The 17,781-nt window shown below is 47.9% G+C and overlaps 3 protein-coding genes across 4 annotated transcripts in view; 1 reads left to right on the plus strand and 2 right to left on the minus strand.

Moving 5' to 3' along the window:
• Positions 1–517: 517 nt before the first annotated feature.
• Positions 518–3,630, minus strand: ZBTB6 (zinc finger and BTB domain containing 6). The gene has a single exon (XM_050320164.1). It carries the CDS (start codon positions 3,536–3,538, stop codon positions 2,255–2,257), a length of 1,284 nt encoding a protein of 427 aa, XP_050176121.1. The 5' UTR covers positions 3,539–3,630; the 3' UTR covers positions 518–2,254.
• A 990-nt stretch (positions 3,631–4,620) lies between these two features.
• Positions 4,621–10,940, minus strand: ZBTB26 (zinc finger and BTB domain containing 26). Its single transcript, XM_050320106.1, has 3 exons — positions 10,887–10,940; positions 10,611–10,673; positions 4,621–9,163 (listed from the first exon to the last, which is right to left on the minus strand). The coding sequence occupies exon 3, from the start codon at positions 9,151–9,153 to the stop codon at positions 7,837–7,839; it is 1,317 nt and encodes a 438-aa protein (XP_050176063.1). The 5' UTR covers positions 9,154–9,163; positions 10,611–10,673; positions 10,887–10,940; the 3' UTR covers positions 4,621–7,836.
• Positions 10,941–10,971: 31 nt separating this feature from the next.
• RABGAP1 (RAB GTPase activating protein 1) overlaps positions 10,972–17,781 on the plus strand; it is a 60,199-nt gene continuing 53,389 nt past the window's right edge. Inside the window, exons 1-2 of one of the 2 annotated variants that reach the window (XM_050320172.1) lie at positions 10,972–11,034; positions 17,121–17,322. In XM_050320172.1, the coding sequence (XP_050176129.1) occupies positions 17,173–17,322 (150 nt within the window). In that variant the 5' untranslated portion in view covers positions 10,972–11,034; positions 17,121–17,172. Of the gene's footprint in view, positions 11,069–17,120; positions 17,323–17,781 lie in introns of both variants that reach the window. The other variant, XM_050320173.1, reaches the window with a different exon arrangement.

The following is a 17,781-nucleotide window of genomic DNA, read 5'->3' on the forward strand; positions in this document are numbered from 1 at the left end:
GCCTCAGCCGCCCCGCGGCCGCCAGTGCCGGTTGTTTGTCGTGCTTTTTAATTTTTAATTAATAACGTTGCTATCGCTGGCGCTCAGGAGGATGAGAGGAGTGCAGGTGGGCTCTGGCGCACGTCGTTTGTCCCTGCCGAGGAGGCGGGGGCCGGTGAGGGCGGCGGGCCCAGGGCCAGAGCCGTGTGGGGAGCACGGGGGACGAAGCTCCGGCCCCATCCCGGCACCCCCGGAGCAACCGGGATGCACCTTCCTCCTCTGGGCGCTCAGAAATCAAGTTTCTTACCCAAAGCGACAGTGCAGGGCTGCCATTCCAGAGGGGGAAGAGTTCATGGCACAAGTGGGTCACACAGACCCCTCTGAAGGGCAGAGAAAGGCGTTACTAAATGACTGCCCCTGAACACCGTGTTTCCCTCACATATTGTTTACTCACCATTGCTAAGCCCAAACACTAAGTATTAAGGTATGCACAGGATTGCTAAGCGGGATCAGAAGAAAGGAGATGTATTTCTGAAACAATGCCTTGTTTGCATTTCGTTTATTGCGTTATGACAGGACGTGTTACATGTACAGACAGGGGAGAGGGAACACCTTAAATGTGAACATGTGCACAAGACCAGGGTTTGTTCACAAAGGTCACTGAGACACTGCAGCCACTGAACAGAGCATGCTGGTGGCCTGTCACACAACACAACTCCCTCCCATGTTTGCATGCACGACCAAAATAACTTGCAGTCTGCTCCCACAGAAGATGCACCTCAAAAGATCAGCCTTTGGCACACAGGGCAGTGCCCATGAGGGGAATACCCACAGGAACACCTGACCATGCCTGTAAGAGGCAGTAACACAGCATGGCAGACACTGGACACACCCAGTCCCTCATGCAGCTGATCAGTGAAACCCCAGACAGTGGCTGGTGCACTCACAGACACAGGGGAGCAAAGTGAAACCTGTGAACTGACATTAAAAACTACTGTCTTGGATTTTAGAACCAGCCAGATTCTGAAGCACTCGGGCCAGGCTTCTGCACTCGGAGCAAGACCTTGTAACAGCACTTCTGAAACCTGAAGGAAAGTGTGATACAGACAGGAGTAAGAACTACTGCTTTTTGCTAACTGTAAGTAGTAATAGCTCATATTAACAACTGAATTAACTCTTTATTCATATCACATTAAGTGGAAGAAACAGGTACCAGTCAAAGACACGTTCAGGATACAGACTCTGCATCGCAGGGCTCTCGATGATCATAATGAAACCAAAATGAGCTTTGACAAAGCACAAACACACCTATGCAAACACATCCTTACTGTGTTACCGCGTCACAGATCAGAGTATGAGACCCCTATGTCTAAGCCGTTGCTAATTTTCAAAATGAATGTTAAAACCGTGGTTACCCAAGAGCACACAGCTGAGTTTCACACGAGTGTATGTATCTAACATCTGTAAAAAATGAGGGCAAACATTACAACTCAATGAACAGGACTAAACTTAATTGAAATTACTCAAATACAGCTGCAAAACACTGCTATGACAGAAAGAAACCACTATTAGAAGGAAGTTTATAAAAATTCAGAACTTAAACTAAAAGCAAGTCCTTCTCGTGGGACTATCCAGTTACAAATGAACTGTTTGGTTACTTCTCTTTTACCAATTCTCTATTTGCAAGAGGCGATTTGAAAGCTTCCTTGTAAGGAAGTTTTTGTTCTGTGTCCTTTCTTAAACATCACAGATTTGGGTATGAAAACACACCTTCTTTCTGTTGAAAGATCTAGCCAAGTTTGGGCAAGGAAGGAGATGACTTCACCATAAATGATCCATGAACTGGATGGGACTGAATAAACACAAACAGCTGTTTGTTTCCCTCAGCTGTTGTCACCAACACCATGGCTCAGGCTTCAGCTTATTGCAGTATCAGTAATAGTCTGAAAGTCAGAGGTGCCTGCCCTTGAAACCAGGAATGTAAACCATCACTGGGGGGGACCAGAACATGCTCAGAATAATAGGAGAGAAGCATGAAATAATTTCCCATCATTTGCAGTTTACTTTCAATTAGGAAACACCTTTTTTTTTTCTCACTGACAGCAACAGCAACCTTAAGTGAACAGCCACGTTTGCTGCTCCAAGGCCCGTCTTGGATCACCAGTCACCTGTTTGTGCTTCTCTCTGTTGCATGGGGATCTGGACCTGGAATTGCACCTAGAATTTCCCTAGCCAGGAGCTTTCTGTGGAGCCTGACTCCACAGCCACCCAGCTGTCAATCATAGTCTATTTTAACCTTTGTAATAGCGTTCAGGTTTGGTTTTTCGCCGCTGCTCCTCCCGTGAACAGAAGTCAAATGCTTTTTGAGAGCAGACTTGTGCTTGAAGTCCATGTCGCAGCAGTGGCACTTGTAGGGCCTGTCCCCGCTGTGGATGTTGAGGTGGTCCTGGAGTGTGCTCTTGGCAGTGAAAGTCTTGAGGCACACCATGCACTGGAAGGGCCGGATCCCCATGTGCCCCCGGATGTGTCTGTTGAGATTCTTCTTCTGCGTAAATGTTTTGCCGCACTGCAAACACAGGAAGAGTTTGTGCATTTTGAGATGTCTGAGATAGTTCTCGAGGTGCAGGAACCCCCTCGGACACTTGGGACACTGGTGCCTCCATGAGCTGCCAGAATCCTCCAGGCTCTGGAACCCATTCACCCCACTGGAAGTTCCTTCTGGGTTGTCACTGACAAAAGCCTGAAAGTGATTTCCTGACATTTCTGTATTTCTGCTTTCAACTGTAGAGTTTATCAAAGAGTGCTGGGTTTCTGGGAAATACAAATTTGTTTTAGAGGAAGTGCAAGGCTGAGGAAAATGATCATTTTCTACATTTGCTACACTCATGGAATCCATTCTGAAGATACAGATTTCGTCATCCTTATACCCGATTTCCACTGTGGATATTTCTGGGGATTTTGTGTCCTTCCTTTCCGACACCAAGCTCTGTGCCGCGGGCCGTGGGCCATCCCCCTCCTCCTGCTTCACTGGGTATTCTTCATTCTCTGGGCTGTCTTCAGAGATCTCAATTATTTCACAGTCTTTATCTAAAGCCTCGTCCCCATTCCTCAGTTCAGCATCTGAGGAGTGGCACCCCTCTGCAGCCTGGGCACAGCTCTCCATGGAGGCATCGATCTCCAGGTACTTGGACAAGGCCTCGGTGCACTTCTCCACGATGTGAACCATCTGCAGGTAACTCGCGGCCGTCAGGTACTTCAGCAGCTCCTTCTTCTTGACTTCCAGCGCGCCCGTGTAGCAGGACAGCAGCAGCTTCCTGCCCACCTCTGCGCTCTGCAGGATGGTGATCCGCACCTGCCGGGACTGGTTGAGCAGGAACTGGTCCCGCATGAAGGTGGAGCAGGCGGCGAAGATCACCTTGTGCCCCTGGAACTCCGTGTCGTTGATGTAGATGGACACGTCGCAGAAGAGGTTCTGCTGCCGCAGGAGGTTCATCTTCTGCAGCACGGCATCGCCCTGCTGCTCGAACTGGAAGTGCAGCACCTCCGAGTCCGCCGCCATGGCGGGACCCGCGGCCGCCGCCGGAGCGACTCCCGGGGCGCTGCCCGGGCCCCGCGCCCGCTGCCCGGGGCTCAGGGCCCGCTGTCCCGGGCTCCGGGCCCGCTGTCCCGGGCTCCGGACCCGCTGTCCCGGGCTCCCAGCCCGCCCGCTCTCCCCGCTCCCGGCCGGTCCCCAGCCCTGCGCGCTGCCCCCGGTGCCGCAGCGCCCCGGAACCGCTTCCGCGCCCGCCCCTTCCGCCCGCCCGCCCCGCCCGCGCCGGGAAGGAGAGGCGGCGGCACACAGAGTTAGCAGCACGTTTATTAGAAGACTTGGCACTGCTACAGCGGCTGCCGCCGGGGGACACCGCACCGGCACCGGGAGAGGTAGCGACGCGTCGGCCCCCCTAAGGCATCCCGGGGGCGGCGGCCGGGGCTCCTCCTCGCCGCCAGCCGGGACGTGCCGGGAGGACGGAGAAACCGCCGCCCGGACGGGCTGCTGGCTGCTCCCCGCCTGCTTTGGTTATCACACGTAGTGTAAGACTTTTGCCCAGTCACTGAAGAGGTAGCTAATGCTCAGTCCATCGATTATACAATCTCAAAGGAAAAATGTCCTGCCTTCTTCTCACCCCTTGCCAAGTCAGGAGGCACCACTATTTCCCCCTCTTTAAAAAAATCAACATTTAGCATCACTTTAGAATTCTCTCAACAGTTTCGGTTTGTATCACATTTTGATTCTCCCTCCTCGCCTTTACTCCTCCCAATGACTCCAGAACCAACATCAGCCCCACACAATTAATTTGTCAGTTATTTCAACAACAGTTCAGCGGCAGCTAAGTTTTGCCGAAAAGCCAGGGGAGAAAAAGACTGACACTTCAGTTTTATCGGTAACTAACTTGCAAAACCTGTGTTCTAAAAGAAAAATAAATTAAGGAAACACTCGTCCCTGATCTATGCAGGAGGCTGTGCAGCTGCAGCGGGTACTACAGAAACACGTGCTACACAAGCTACAGCCACTCAGAGAAGTGGTGAGCCCAAACCTCTGGCAAACCTAAGAGTTCTAAGAATTCCTTCTTCTATATAAAATAAATAAATAAAATGCCAACATAAAAAAAAAATCCTAATATATTGAGGAGTTATTAAAATATTTTTGTAATAGACTTCAGTTACTTTTAGGATATGCAGGAAGTTGTACAGCACATTAACTTGTGAGACTATCCACTTACCAGCAAATAGTATTCTACACAGTAACACACAGATTATGATAACTGCCATAGTCCTCATCTGAATATGCAGCATCAGTAGCAACAACCAATGGATCTAGTCTTTCACTACTCGGGACATTGCAATGAAGACAACATTTTACATACATGGACAATTAAGTTCATCTTCTATAACCGAGCTGCCTCTGCGTATTCCATTTACAGTAATTCTCACTCCATTTGAATCTGTAATTCAGAGAAGAAGCATTAACCACATTTTTCTTTTCTAGTACCTCTTCTATACTCTTGTCTTTCCATATAGGGGCAGATCTTAGATGAACTCTACCACCAGTGCCCTTAGATCTGTGTTTCTGGAGTCATGCAGCCATCTCCTCCATAAATCTTTTGGTCTGCACCCTTTTGCCAGGCTGAAAGCACAGACCATAGCAGAAGTCACTTTTCATCCAACAGATGTGTCCACTTTCATTGACCAAAGTCTTCTGCATTTCTGCTTTTTCCAAATGACATCAGCAGCCTTTAACTGAACCACCAGCAGTCTTGGCCTTCTCAGACATTCAAATCACCACAGCACAAGGCAGATTAGAAACCTATACATCTTGCCCAAAAAACTTCTTGTTGTTTCTTAGGAAACCCCTTGTTTCTTCATATCAGCTTCAGATCACCCACAGCTACTTCAACAAGCTGTATTTTCCTCACAGTAATATTACAGCTTCATAAATCCACAAAAAACAATACTTCCCAGATAGACAAAACTTTGAATACTGTCCATTTTGCTGCCACTTTCTAGCATTTGTACAGTTTTATTCCTTTCTCTGGCAGAAGACCATTTTCTTTTTCATGTCCATATTCGTATTGGGTCGGATTGTTCACTCGTACCTTCCAGCTCCTGTTCTCCATGTCTATCTTCATTTTGACATTAGTGCTGTAACTTTTTCCATACGGTGAATAAGATTATCCAAATGTTTGCACAATACAGAAGATTCTGCCCTAAGGCAGAATGCAGGTGTCAGATTGAACTGTCATGGTCAAATTTAGCTCAAAACAATTCTGAAAGCAGGTGGCTTTAAGAGGAAAAACAGTTCTTCCCATGCAAACCCATTTTCTGCCCCAGGAACCTGAACAAGAATTTTAAAAAGTTTCATATAGTTAGACTTTATGCCTAAATATATTTGCTACAACTTGAAACATGAATGCCCTGATGCCATTTCCATTGCTTACTTCATCGCTGTCCATGTAAGAGTTCGTGTAACAGTCAAGTACAGTAGTTCAAGAACTCAATTGCAAAAACCGATTCACAGAATCACCTTCCTTTTCTACTTCAAAGTATGTGGATTTCTGAAAACTTTCTGCAACATCAACACGTTTTATCGTCCCTCAGTGAACTGTCTGTGTAAGGACATCCTGGCACACACAGAACCGAAGAGCAAGACCAACTTCTGATAATGACATACGAGAAACACTTTTTGCTCGAGCGCACCTTTGGTCATACCTGTTTAGCTTTGTCAACCACACAATAGCAGCCTTTCACGCCCACCCCTCACTCAAACACACCGGCAGTGCTACGTTTCGCTAGGAAGCACAATCTCAGCCTCGTGGCAAACCCTGTGGAAAAGAGCTGCACTGCAAGAGACGCTCACTCCAAACACAAAGAGCAGTTCTGTGCCAAGGATCAGCCGCTCGGTTATGGGTCTGTGCTGCGCTTCAGTGTCCTTAGAGTGCTGTTCTGCTGGGAATGGTGTGCCTCAGACACATCAAGCTGCTGGCAGCCCGACTGGGATGCGGATCCTTCCACGGCACTTTTGAGAAGCAATACAGTGTAATCCCAGAATCCACGTGCCATTCCCGCTACATTGGATGTTTAAGGCGGTAATACAAGAGGTATTGCTGAGTACAGTCAATAGCTGATACATTAACCTGCAGAAATTGTGCTACCTATACCTCACCCTAGGCTCTGTAAAACACTAATGGTCACCAACTCTGCAGGCCACTTCAAAAAATGTCCAAGAAATCAAAAAAACTTTATGTTGCTTAAGTTCTTATAGCAGGTATTTTTGTTTCAAGTTAGCTGACATGTGGCCCTTATTAGACATCAAGGAGAGACATTCAAGAACTAAGGGGGGGGGAAAAAGGCAAAAAAAAAAAGCATGGAGTTGTTATTCATTGCAGCTTTAAGAACAGATTCTTTTCACAGTGTCAAAAAGCAGTATTTCTCCACTCCAGCTTTGCCTTAAACCCAACAGCTGTTGTGGTTTGTGCTGCAAAACTTATGGAAGATGGATGATAATTTTTAGCTTTGAAGTGTTTAGCTTGTCTCAGTACATGCGCTGGTGAGTGCCCTTTAAAAATCCCAGGTATGCCAGCATAAGAAATGGGTCAGACTTGCACTCCAGGCACCAGCCTCTCACATTCCAGAGCTGCAGTTTACCCTCAGTTTGAACAGCTCCATGCAATGATCAGCTAACCCTGCCAAATCATTTAGGGTTTCCATCTTTTCATAATGCATGTTGAGGTTAAAAACCCTGAGAGCTATTAAGATTGGCAGCAGAAATTTCTTGAAATAAGTTTAGAAAGGGCAAAAAAGTGACACAAAAATACTTCATTTTAACTGTAGGAGTCTAGGGGTAAGATCAGAGAAAGGTAATTTTAAGAGGTAAGTTTAAATTTAAGTATATGGAGTGTTTTCAGTTATCCAGTGCTTTAAAAAAAAAGAAAAAAAATCGGCTTCTCTCACAGACTTGTCCTCCTTGCTCTTTCCTCCATCTGCCCAGACACAGAGAGGCCTCTAACTGTACAGCAGATGGTTTACTTGCAGCCCACAGCAACAGTCCTTCAAAAGGTGTTAGTCTTGAGTCTCCTAATCAGAGAGAAATGAAATAATTAACCCCATAATCCACAGTAGAGACACAGACAGAAACCTGAAGGAGGATTGCTATTCACAGAAAATATCAAGTAAGACTAAGAACGATGGATGAAGACCTGCCAGGTTTTGCAATCCAACCATCCGTAGCCTTTCGGGGCACACCACTGGTCTGGGGAAGAACCCGAACCAACGGTCTGCTCCTCTCAGTCACGATCCCCACACAGGGCGGGTTTTAATTGCTTAATTGACGCAGGTACTATCGTTTCTTAAACTGAGCACAGCCTGAGGCAGCTTCCCTGCATCCAGTACCTGGCTGGCATCAGCCTGCTGACAGACCTTACTGTCTGTAGCAGCGCTGCACGTGAACGAATCGAAGTCCACCGTTATGTCTTGCACGTTCCTCTCATTGGCATTGTCAAAGCTGTTTTTACCATGCAGCTGTTTAAGGTGTTTCCTCAGAACGGGTTTATGGGCGAAAACCATGTCACAGTAGTTACACTTGTGGGGCTTGTCCCCACTGTGCAGGTTGAGGTGGTCCTGTAAGGAACATTTCTGAGAGAACGTTTTCCCACAGATCTTACACTGGAATGGTTTGATGCCTGCGTGCACTCTCATGTGCCGGTGGAGGTTGCCCTTCTGAGTGAACGTCTTGCCACAGAGCAGACACATAAATAGTTTGTGCATCTTTAAGTGATTAGCATAGTTTTCCAGATGCCGAAATACTCTCGTGCACTTTGGGCACTGGTGGTGCCACTGGAGGCCTTTGTCTATCCCTCGGTTGTTGGGCCCAAACATATCTTTAGAGGCCAGAACGATGTTATCGCTGCCGGCATAGGAAAGGGCGTAGTTGTGGAGGTGGTTTTGCTCGATTTCACTTGCTCTGTTCTCAACAGTGGAGTTGATAACAAAGTGTTGAGGCTCTGAGGAATGCAGGGCAGTTTGTTCGGAAGAAATAAACTGGTTCTGATCCTTCTTATTCCTAACTTCTGCCACCTCCCCGATGGACTCCACCTTGATGATCTGGATATCGCTGTCCTCCATGTCCATGCTGTCTTCCGAGGGCTGGATGCAAGGCGAGTCTTGCTGCAGAGAGTCGTCATCTCCCTGATGCTCCTTCAGCTCCGAGGAGTCGCTTTGCTGTTCGCACTCTTTGCTCTCCAGCGGCTGCTTCGGTTTGATGAACTTCCAGAGGGCCTGGGTGCAGCGTTCCACGATGTGGCTCATCTGCAGAAAGCTCGCAGCAGTCAGGTAGTTCACCAGCTCCATCTCGGGGAACTCCAGGATGCCGCTGTAGCAGGAGAGAAGCAGCTGCCTCCCCACTTCCGAACTCTGCAGGATAGAGATCTTCACGTCTCTGGAGTCGTTCAGTAAGAACTGATCCCTCAGAAAGGGAGAGCCAGCAGCAAAGACAATTTTGTGCCCGTGAACTTCAACATCATCTATATGGACCACAACATCACAAAATTTGTTTTCTTCCCTCAGTTTGTTCATTTTCTGTAACATCGAATCTCCGTAGTTGTCAAACTTGAAGTGAAGAATATCCGATCTTTCTGACATTTTGGCACACCTAAGGAAAAGCAGCAAGGAAAAAAACATTAAGAACTTTTTTGTTTTCCAAAAGGCAGGTTAGAAAGATTTAAAGTAATAACATAAAGTGGGTGTTTATCAGATGTTGTTTCCTAAATACACACTGAAGTCTGTTACAAGTAAAAAAAAAAAAAAAAATCAAGTTTATATCTTGCCTTACAGTAATTTTTACCTGTTTTTAATTTAATGAAGCCTGAATAAAAAGTAGAGGTGCTATGACAGAAATTCTCCTGAAGCAGTATCCTAAAGACTTGAGATGTTTTCCACGCTACTTGTCTGGAATTTAAAGGGAAGCTGTGTGCTTTTAGCAAGATTTTTGATACCCACAGCACACATCAGTTTAGACAGTCTTCCAGGGTTTTCTGTAGGGGTTGGTTTGCTGTGTGGTGGTTTGGGTTTTTGGAAGATCACAGGAAAAGATCTTCAGTATGGCCCCTTCTAGGCTCTCTGTTTTCAATACCTGGGGAATAAGGGCAGTTTTATTTCTTGTCTTCTTCTTTGGAAGATCACTTCCCTAGGAAGTTTGTTCTTGTTTGGTAGCACTTGGAATGAAGAACAGTGGATCTCCCATAAAACAAATATCACTATTTTGCCTTTCAACAGTTCTTTTAAGAATTTATAAGACTACACTGATTCTTGATGAAACAGTGTTTACACAACCCTGCCAGAACACTGTGATTGCAGGAAGTGAAGAAATCACAGGAGGCTAAATGATGCAAGATTTGGTGAGATAAAATTACAAAACAAAGCAAAACTTACACCTCCCAACTGTTACAAACACCACATAAAGCTCGAAAGGAAGCTTTGAAGTTTACAGATAAAAGCAGATACTGCTCTCTTGGGGCATGAAGTATCAGCTGGGTGTGCACACAGGAATGGCACCGTGCCCAGTGAAATGCATGTACACACAAGACAAGGGTTCAAAGAAGAACCCAAAGAGGAACATTTTCAGAAGCATCTCTCAATAATCAGAGTTGTTTGGGTTTGCAGCTGTTAACCAGACACAGCTACTGCAGCCCCTCAGCCCGTCCCTGGCAGACCGCAAGAGCCGCATCGTGAGGAACTGAAGACTGAAAAGTTGTGACTTGTGCCTTGGCACGCGTTCAGTTTCCACTCCTCCTGATCTGCAAGCGCATCACGCGAACCCCAGAGCCCTTCCTCGGGACGGCGGCAGCCCAAGGCTCGCTGCGGGCCGGGCGGGCAGGGCTCCCCGCTGCAAGCACGTGCTTCCTCGGCCTCCACCGACCGCGGCGGCTCCGGCTGCTCACACGCACTTCCCGCGGACCGGGAAAGGGTGTCCCGGCCGGGAGCCCGCGCGGCTTTCCCAAGCAATTCCCAGCCGCGATGCCCTCTGTGGGAGCGGCTGCCCGCGCCGGGCCCGGCCCCGCGCAGGGACGGACAGACAGACACACAGAAGGGACAGGTACCTGTAGCGCCGGGCCGCGTCCCCGCGCTGGCACCCGCGGCCGCTCCGACCTCCGCCTACGGACCTAGAGAGGAGGAGACCCGCCGTGAGCCGCCGTCCCAGCGCCGGGCCGGGCCCGGCCGCCCGCCGCGCCCCCGGGCGGCCCCGCGCCCGCCGCGCCCCCGGCCGGGCCGGGCCGCCCTCCGAGCGCGGCCCGCGGGGGCAGCGGGGGCCGCGGGCCGCTCCGAGCCGCGCTCCGCGGCCGCCGCCCTCGCCCCGCCGGCCCGCCGGGACCTACAGGCGCCGCCGCAGCCCAGCACGGCCACTCGGAACCGCATTGTCCGCCCGCCGGAACAGCCGCGCCCGGAAGCGCCGCCGGGGCCGGCCCTCCGCGCGGTCACGTGGGGCGGCGGCCCAGGCCCGGCTCCGGCGGCGGCGGCGGCCGGGTAGGTGCCTTGGCCGGCTCGGTACCTTGGCCGGGTAGGTGCTTTGGCTGGGGTGGGTGCGGTTGTGCTGCCGCGGGGCTCGCCCTGCCCGTGCCCCCCCTGCCCGCTCCGCTCCCCTCCGCGGCGCTGCCCGCCGTGTGGGAGCGGGGGCCCCTCCTGCGCCCCGGTCCCTTCGTCGTCCCCGGGCCGTGTCCCCCTCCCGGCCGGGGCGGGGGCGGCAGGAGCGGGGCTGTGAGGCCGCCCCGGGTCCCGGCGGGCCGGGCCGAGCCCCGGGGCAGGCGGGGGGCGCCGGGCCCGGCCCGTGCTGTCCGGCTGCGGGTGGGGCACAGGGCTGACCCGCCGCGACCTCTGGCAGTGCCCTCGGGACCCCGCCCGGCGCGGCCCGGCCCGCCGGGTTCCTCCCGCGTCCCGTGCCGGGCTCCGCGGGGCTGGCGCGGATGGACCGGCCGCGCTCCCGCGTCCCCTCCCCGCGTCCCGGCCCGGTCGGTTGTTGCCTGTTGCTTCCAGGTGGATCCCAACATATGGCATTTCATTGCGTCCAGGCATGTCTATTTGTCATGTACCGTAACCTCGGTGTTTCTCTCGGATGTTTTTTTTCCTTCCTGTTGTCAAGGACGTGTTTGTTTGTTTCAGTTAAAGCATCCCCAGAAAATAATTTTAAGGGTCTGATTTTGTCAGTTAGGGGTGAAAATGAAATATGAGCTGACTGTGCTAAGTTGGGTTAAAAGCACTCATAAGCAAAAATGAAGTGGAAATTGAACTGCTGGAAGAAAACTTTGTGGTTTATATCTGTGTAGTTTTGCCTGATGGAAGCATTTCGGGGAAGAGGGGAGAAGGAGCAAAAGTACTCATTGGAGGTTTGGAGAGAGGGAAAAGATTGAATACAAGCTGTAGAACAAGTAGTGCAAACCTGTTTTCTTATATGTGCATGCACATGCTGTTGTACAGGTATGGCTTGAGCTCTGTTCCCAGTTTTGTTGTACTTAGAGGTTTTGTTAAAGCACAGCTTGATGTGATTTCTGAGTCTTTTGGCTGCTTAGAAGACGTGTACCTACAGGGACTGCCCACTGCTGATTGACTTGTAGAAACACTGGATTCTTTTTAAAGGCCTCTACTTAACATTAGAAGGTCAAGGACCTGAGCAAACTTATTTTTGTGTACAGAGTAAACAAATTAACAAATGGAGCTTGGCATAGGGATTTCCTTTCCTTTTCCAGCCCTAAGTGCAGGCAGTGTTTGTGGCACACACCGAATGTAGCTCCTTTTTTCTCAGTTCTTTCACAGCATATTTTAAAGCTCTCAGGTTGTCTGGTAGAGCGTAACTCCCTGCTTGTGTTTGAATCCTAATGAGAGAGCAACTCCAGAAGCACATGGAGCATCATCCCTGGAGTTCGTGTAGCCTCTGGCTGCACTGCCTTTATCCCTGCCTTCATCCCAGCCTTCGGCCTGGGCTGTGTCCTGCCTGTCCCAGCTCCCCGGGGCAGAGATGTGAGATGAGCCTGATGCTGGGGGAGCATCAGCTGCAGCGAGGGGATGAACCAACTGTTCGTGGTCAATTCATTCCAGTGACATTCCTGTGCTGGGCCAGCTAAGGCAGTGTCAGCACTTCTTTTATAAACTGTGGTTTCCCAGGACCAGCCACACGTTTCTGGGCCGGGGCATTTGCTTGTTACAAGAGCCTAAAATTGCAGTTTTGTCCCCTGAGCAGATAGTTCAAATTAAGATTGAAAGCAAAATGATGTCAAACTGTGAACCTGCTAAGGATTGTTAACAAAGATTGCAATAGTTTAACTCCTGTGTCTTGTCTGGTGCCTGGTTTTGCATACAGTTCTCATCATTCACTCAGCTTCCAGAGATCTCTGAGGAGGGGGGTGAAATTGGACACAGTATTGTTTCCAAATAACAGTATCTTTTCTCTTTCTGGCTCTTGAAATTACTGGGAACATCTGTGGCTTGTGGAGCATTTTCCAGGCTTTTTCCAGGACTCACTGTGTATTTGTAAAACAAGTGTGCCCTCGGTGAGTTGAGTTGTGCAGGTAAAATAAATCAAAGGCTGTAAGGGCTCCAGGTCCTCCAGAATACTGAATTCTTGGTCACAACCCAGCTCTGCAAAGTGCACTGGGAAGCTGCTGAACTCTGCCACAAATTCCACTGTTCACCCACACCAAGATGCTAATGATGAACACTTGGAAAGCAGAACTTTGTATGTTTAAATTGAACCATACTGGATTTATTGTTAGGCTGTGCCTAAAGCCAGAGGAGTAAAACAGAAAATACATTATATTTAGTTATTTCAGTCACCTCATGTCTTTGCTGCATGCCACCTCCTTGTTTTCCATGTTTTTCAATGTTTTATCACATTCTAATATTTTTGGGGCTAGAGAATATAAGTTTATTTTGCATGCCAAGCTTTTTGACTTTGCTTCTCAAGGCAGCTTCTTGACTTATTCTGTTCTTCAGTAATTTAGTTAATATTGCTATATGGTTCTATATCTGGTGCATTCTTCATCAGATATGCTGGAACTTTGTGAAGTCGCTTCAGGAACTGCAGCTGAAGTACAAAAGCTGAGAAAGATATGAATGGGGGAAAAAAAAATCTCATTTCCTCCCTAGTTTGCTTACCTGTTCTCATGCTTATTCTCTTTTCTGCCCTGGAAACCCAGAACTTGAGTACATTTTATGTTGTATTTCACTGTAAATTCAGTGCTAAGGGTGCTACATCTGCTGGTGACTCAAAGGTCCAAGAAGTTCACGTGCAAAGCATTGATTTTTCCAATCACCCTCTGTTTTTTGTGTGGCTGTGGATGTTCTAAACACCAGAAAACAGGTGTCCTTAGAAATGGAGTGAGAGCAGCCGTAGTTAGGAGTGCCTTGCTTCACTTGTCACACGCGTCTCAAGGTGGCATTAAAGCCTCAGTCTCTTACAGTAATGTTAAATGGAAGGTCTTCTTTGTTTTTCTGTATATTGTGTTTGCTTTAGGCTCTTTTAAATTCATTCTGGCAGTACTTACAAGGAAAACTTTGATCACAGGTTGCAGGCCAGGTGCCAAATATTTGGGAAAGGGTAGGAAAATAAAGGATAACTATTTTATGAATGTGTGTAACTGACTGAGCTTTGATAGGCTTGTTTTCCAGTTGTTTGAGGTTTTAGCGTGTGAATGAGGTGTTTGCTGTTCCCTCGTTGCACAGAGGGAGTCAGGGATTGTGTGACAGCAGTGGCAAAGGGGAGTTGCACTGAGATTTAGAATTTTAAATCTAAAGCAGTGACCCAAGAGCCAGCTGTGTTGACTTTCTCATTTTGCAGCTTTTTCTAGTAGCCTGTTGTGTGAGGAGAGGCCACAGCACCCGTTTAATGACACAGGTGAGCAGCGGAAGAGGCTGGTAAAAGTGTGCCTCTTGGTGTGGGTTACCCGGACACTCCATCTGCCATGGAAGTGTAAAGACACCTTCAGGCGAATGCTGCATTATTGGGGTGTAGTTTTGTGTCAGGAACTAAACTGTGCTGAATTGAGAAGCTCAGATTTTATTTGTGTTGGAGCAAACCAAAGTGTTTCCTTGTAAGGGATGAGACTTCTGAGGAACATTAAAACTCGAGCTCTGTGCTCGGCCAGGGCCTTTCCTCTGCCTCTCCAGAGCAGAAAGCTTTGGTTCTGAGGTGAGTTGCAGGTATTACTGAGGAGCACTGTCACTGCTGCTGCTTGTTCTTGGGTTTTGGTTCCACAGGAGTCATAAGCCACACTAATTGCTCTGCTGCTCTTTGATGTGTGCCCTTCTAGGCTGGCCCATATTTTAATGAGCTCGGAGGCTTTCTGGTGGGGATCCTGCCACTGATGCAGGTAAAGTGACCTGTGTGGTAATAATCTACATGGAACAAAGTGATAACAAGGAATGGAGGAAATAAAACCCGTGCAAAGCAAAGAGTGGGGATAGAGAACTTTTGGTTTACTTCAGGCAGAATTTTAAGACTACTTTTGCACCTTACCTGTTTGAGCTTTAGTCCCATGAACCTCTGTGGGTGATTCCAGCCCAGCTGGGTAACTGAGCTTTCCTTGCTGCTACAGCACTAACAAACAAAAGCTTCTTACAGTTGTCTCATTGTCCCCTCTCCTGTGCCCTCCTACCTTGTGTAATTTCAGCGAGGCTTTCGCTCGCTGTAAGGATGGCAAAGCTGGGCTCGTCGGGACCTTCAGCTGTTGCAAGTCCATGTTGTGACACTGCTGTGGGTTGGGCTGGGCCAGCTGTGCCCGGGATCCTGCGTGGGGTTTGTTTACCTGGCAGAACAAGGAGCCTGGAAAAGCACAGGGTGCTTTGTTACTGAATTGAAGGTGATGGTGGTGAAAGGTGTCAGACTGAGGGACTTGGGAAATAGGTGAAATTAGCACTTCAAGACAGACACACTGTACCAAAATAAAGAGCTAAATTGATCGTTGCCTGGATGATCTTTACAGCTGCTTGAGATCAAAGCCTGCTCTTCTACTGCTGTCAGTGTGGCAGATGAGTTTGCTCTGTTTGAATGAAAACAGTAAAGCCAAGGGGGTACTTTGTGTTTGAAGCTTATTTTTAGTCTGTGTTTCAGGATATCTGTCTTAGGTATTTTCAGAGATCTGTGTATTATATAGATAGAGCAATAGGGGGCTTGTATAGAAATATTTTAATAGGAATTCTTTAAAGAAAAACATCTTTAAAAATAAGAACTCTGCCCTGTCTTTAAGATACATGTGAGTAATACCAGATAGACACATATTGTGAGTAAAACTTTTCAAAATGTCTAAATTTCTCAGCCAGTAATTCCTGTCTTAAAATGTTTTTGAAAAGGATATATAAATATATAAATACCTGAGATCCTTTTGAAAATGAAACCAAATAGTCACAAGTGTGTTGTCATTCATGGACAAACCACATCCATTCTTCCTCTTCCTCTCTGCTTTGGCTTTCCAGTGAAATGTGTTCCAGGAGCATGAAGTGGCTCAGTTGTTAATCAGTTAAAAATAACCAGAGAGGGAAGAAAATCGTCCTCCTGGCAGCCTTCATGTTGTGTTGGTGGCTGCAGGGAGAAGGGCATGGAGAGAAAGGAAAGCAGGCTTTGCTGCTGCTGGGGCATTGTTCCTGGTTCAGCCAGGAATGGGAGGAGCTGTGCCCCTGGCTCTGCCAGGGCTCTCCCTGCTCTGGCTGCTCTGTTGGAAGCCAGGTTGGGATGGTGCTGCCAGGTTGGAAGGCAGAACTTGAGGCTGAAACAGCACTTGAGCTTGGTCATGCTTGGGAGTTTCTAAAGACCTGAGCCATTGTGGTAAGGGTATATTTGGGGTTCTGGGAAATTTAATTGCCCATTTTTATCACAGCAGTCTGTTTTGAGCCATGGGTTCTGGGAACCTCTGCTGTAGAGTTCAAGGTGTGCAGCTGAACTTCACCTTTTGTTCCTTTCTGCAAATGCCTCTCAGTGCCAGTTCCAGCTTTTTAAAATCCTCTGTTGGCTCTGCTTCTCAGTACTGATCCAGCCTACGCTGTTCTTCCTGCTTCTTGGAAGTCTTTGCTTTTATTGCTCCTTACAGTACAGAAGATTCAGCACAGATTCATAAAATGCTGTATGTCCCAAGGTTTTAGAACATCCTAATCACAAAACACCAAGAATTAGGTCAAACTGTTGTTTGGGGGGAAAGGGTGTGAGTGCAGCTTACGGTGAGCTCTGGTAGATAAAACGTAGTTCTTGTGTGAGCACAGGTGAGGGCAGATAGGAACTGAAGAAAGTAAATGGATTTTACAGTCCTGGCCTTAATTGTCAGCAAGTGTAGTGTGTGTTGCAAGGGCCTGTTTTGTGTGATGTGCAGGAAGCGGTGCCTGACATAACTGAAATGCTGCAGAGAGATTTATTGACTTCCCTTCTGTGAGCTGTGGAACCGGTGCTGTGATAGCATGTGCTGCTCAGCTGGATGAAGGCCTGTGAGTGGACACTGACAGAGGAGCTGGAGCCTGGTTGTGCTGTCAGATGAGCCACTTTTTATAAACAGTCAGCAGATTTCTGAAAAGAAGCGTTTGAGCGTTTTAGGATGAAGTTTTATATAAGTATTTTTATGATTTTTGTTTTTCAGGAGTTTATAACATATTTAATCTCATTCATGAATCGAACTTCCTTTTTAAGTCATGGATGACAAGGCTTCTGTTGGAAAAATCAGTGTCTCTTCAGACTCGGTATCCACTCTTAACAGTGAAGATTTTGTCTTGGTTTCCAGGCAAGGGGATGAAACACCATCTACAAATAATGGTAGTGATGATGAAAAAACAGGACTGAAGGTAAGAATCAATAACCTGAGTTTGTTCCCTATTCTTCTAAATCAAACTAACCACAGAGCTTAAAGAGGGACTTCTTTATTGTGGAAAACTTGACAGAAGGGAGAACTTACTCAAGAATCAGATTGGCCAGTAATTTCTGCGTTGCTGATGTCAGAGGTGGTAATTAGGTGTTGAGTAAGAACTCTTTCCATCACTACCTGTGGGTTTTTTCCCACTTTGCAGAATCCTCCATGGAGTGCTTAGGATGAAACAGACTGACTGTCAAGGACTTGGAACTGTGATTTTGTCACAGCTTTCAGGTAGAAAGCAGTATTAGCAGACATTGATTGGAGCAGATCTGTTAATTCAAAGTTTTCCCCAATTTGAAATGTTCCCTTTAAGACACGTAGAAGTGTAGTTATAACTAACAACTTGGCATGAATCAGAGAACACAAGCCTGTGTGGAAGGCTTGTGAGAAC

The sequence above is a fragment of the Myiozetetes cayanensis genome, unplaced genomic scaffold, assembly GCF_022539395.1.
Source record: "Myiozetetes cayanensis isolate MyiCay16 unplaced genomic scaffold, myiCay2020 scf23, whole genome shotgun sequence".
Classification (NCBI taxonomy): Eukaryota; Metazoa; Chordata; class Aves; order Passeriformes; family Tyrannidae; genus Myiozetetes; species Myiozetetes cayanensis.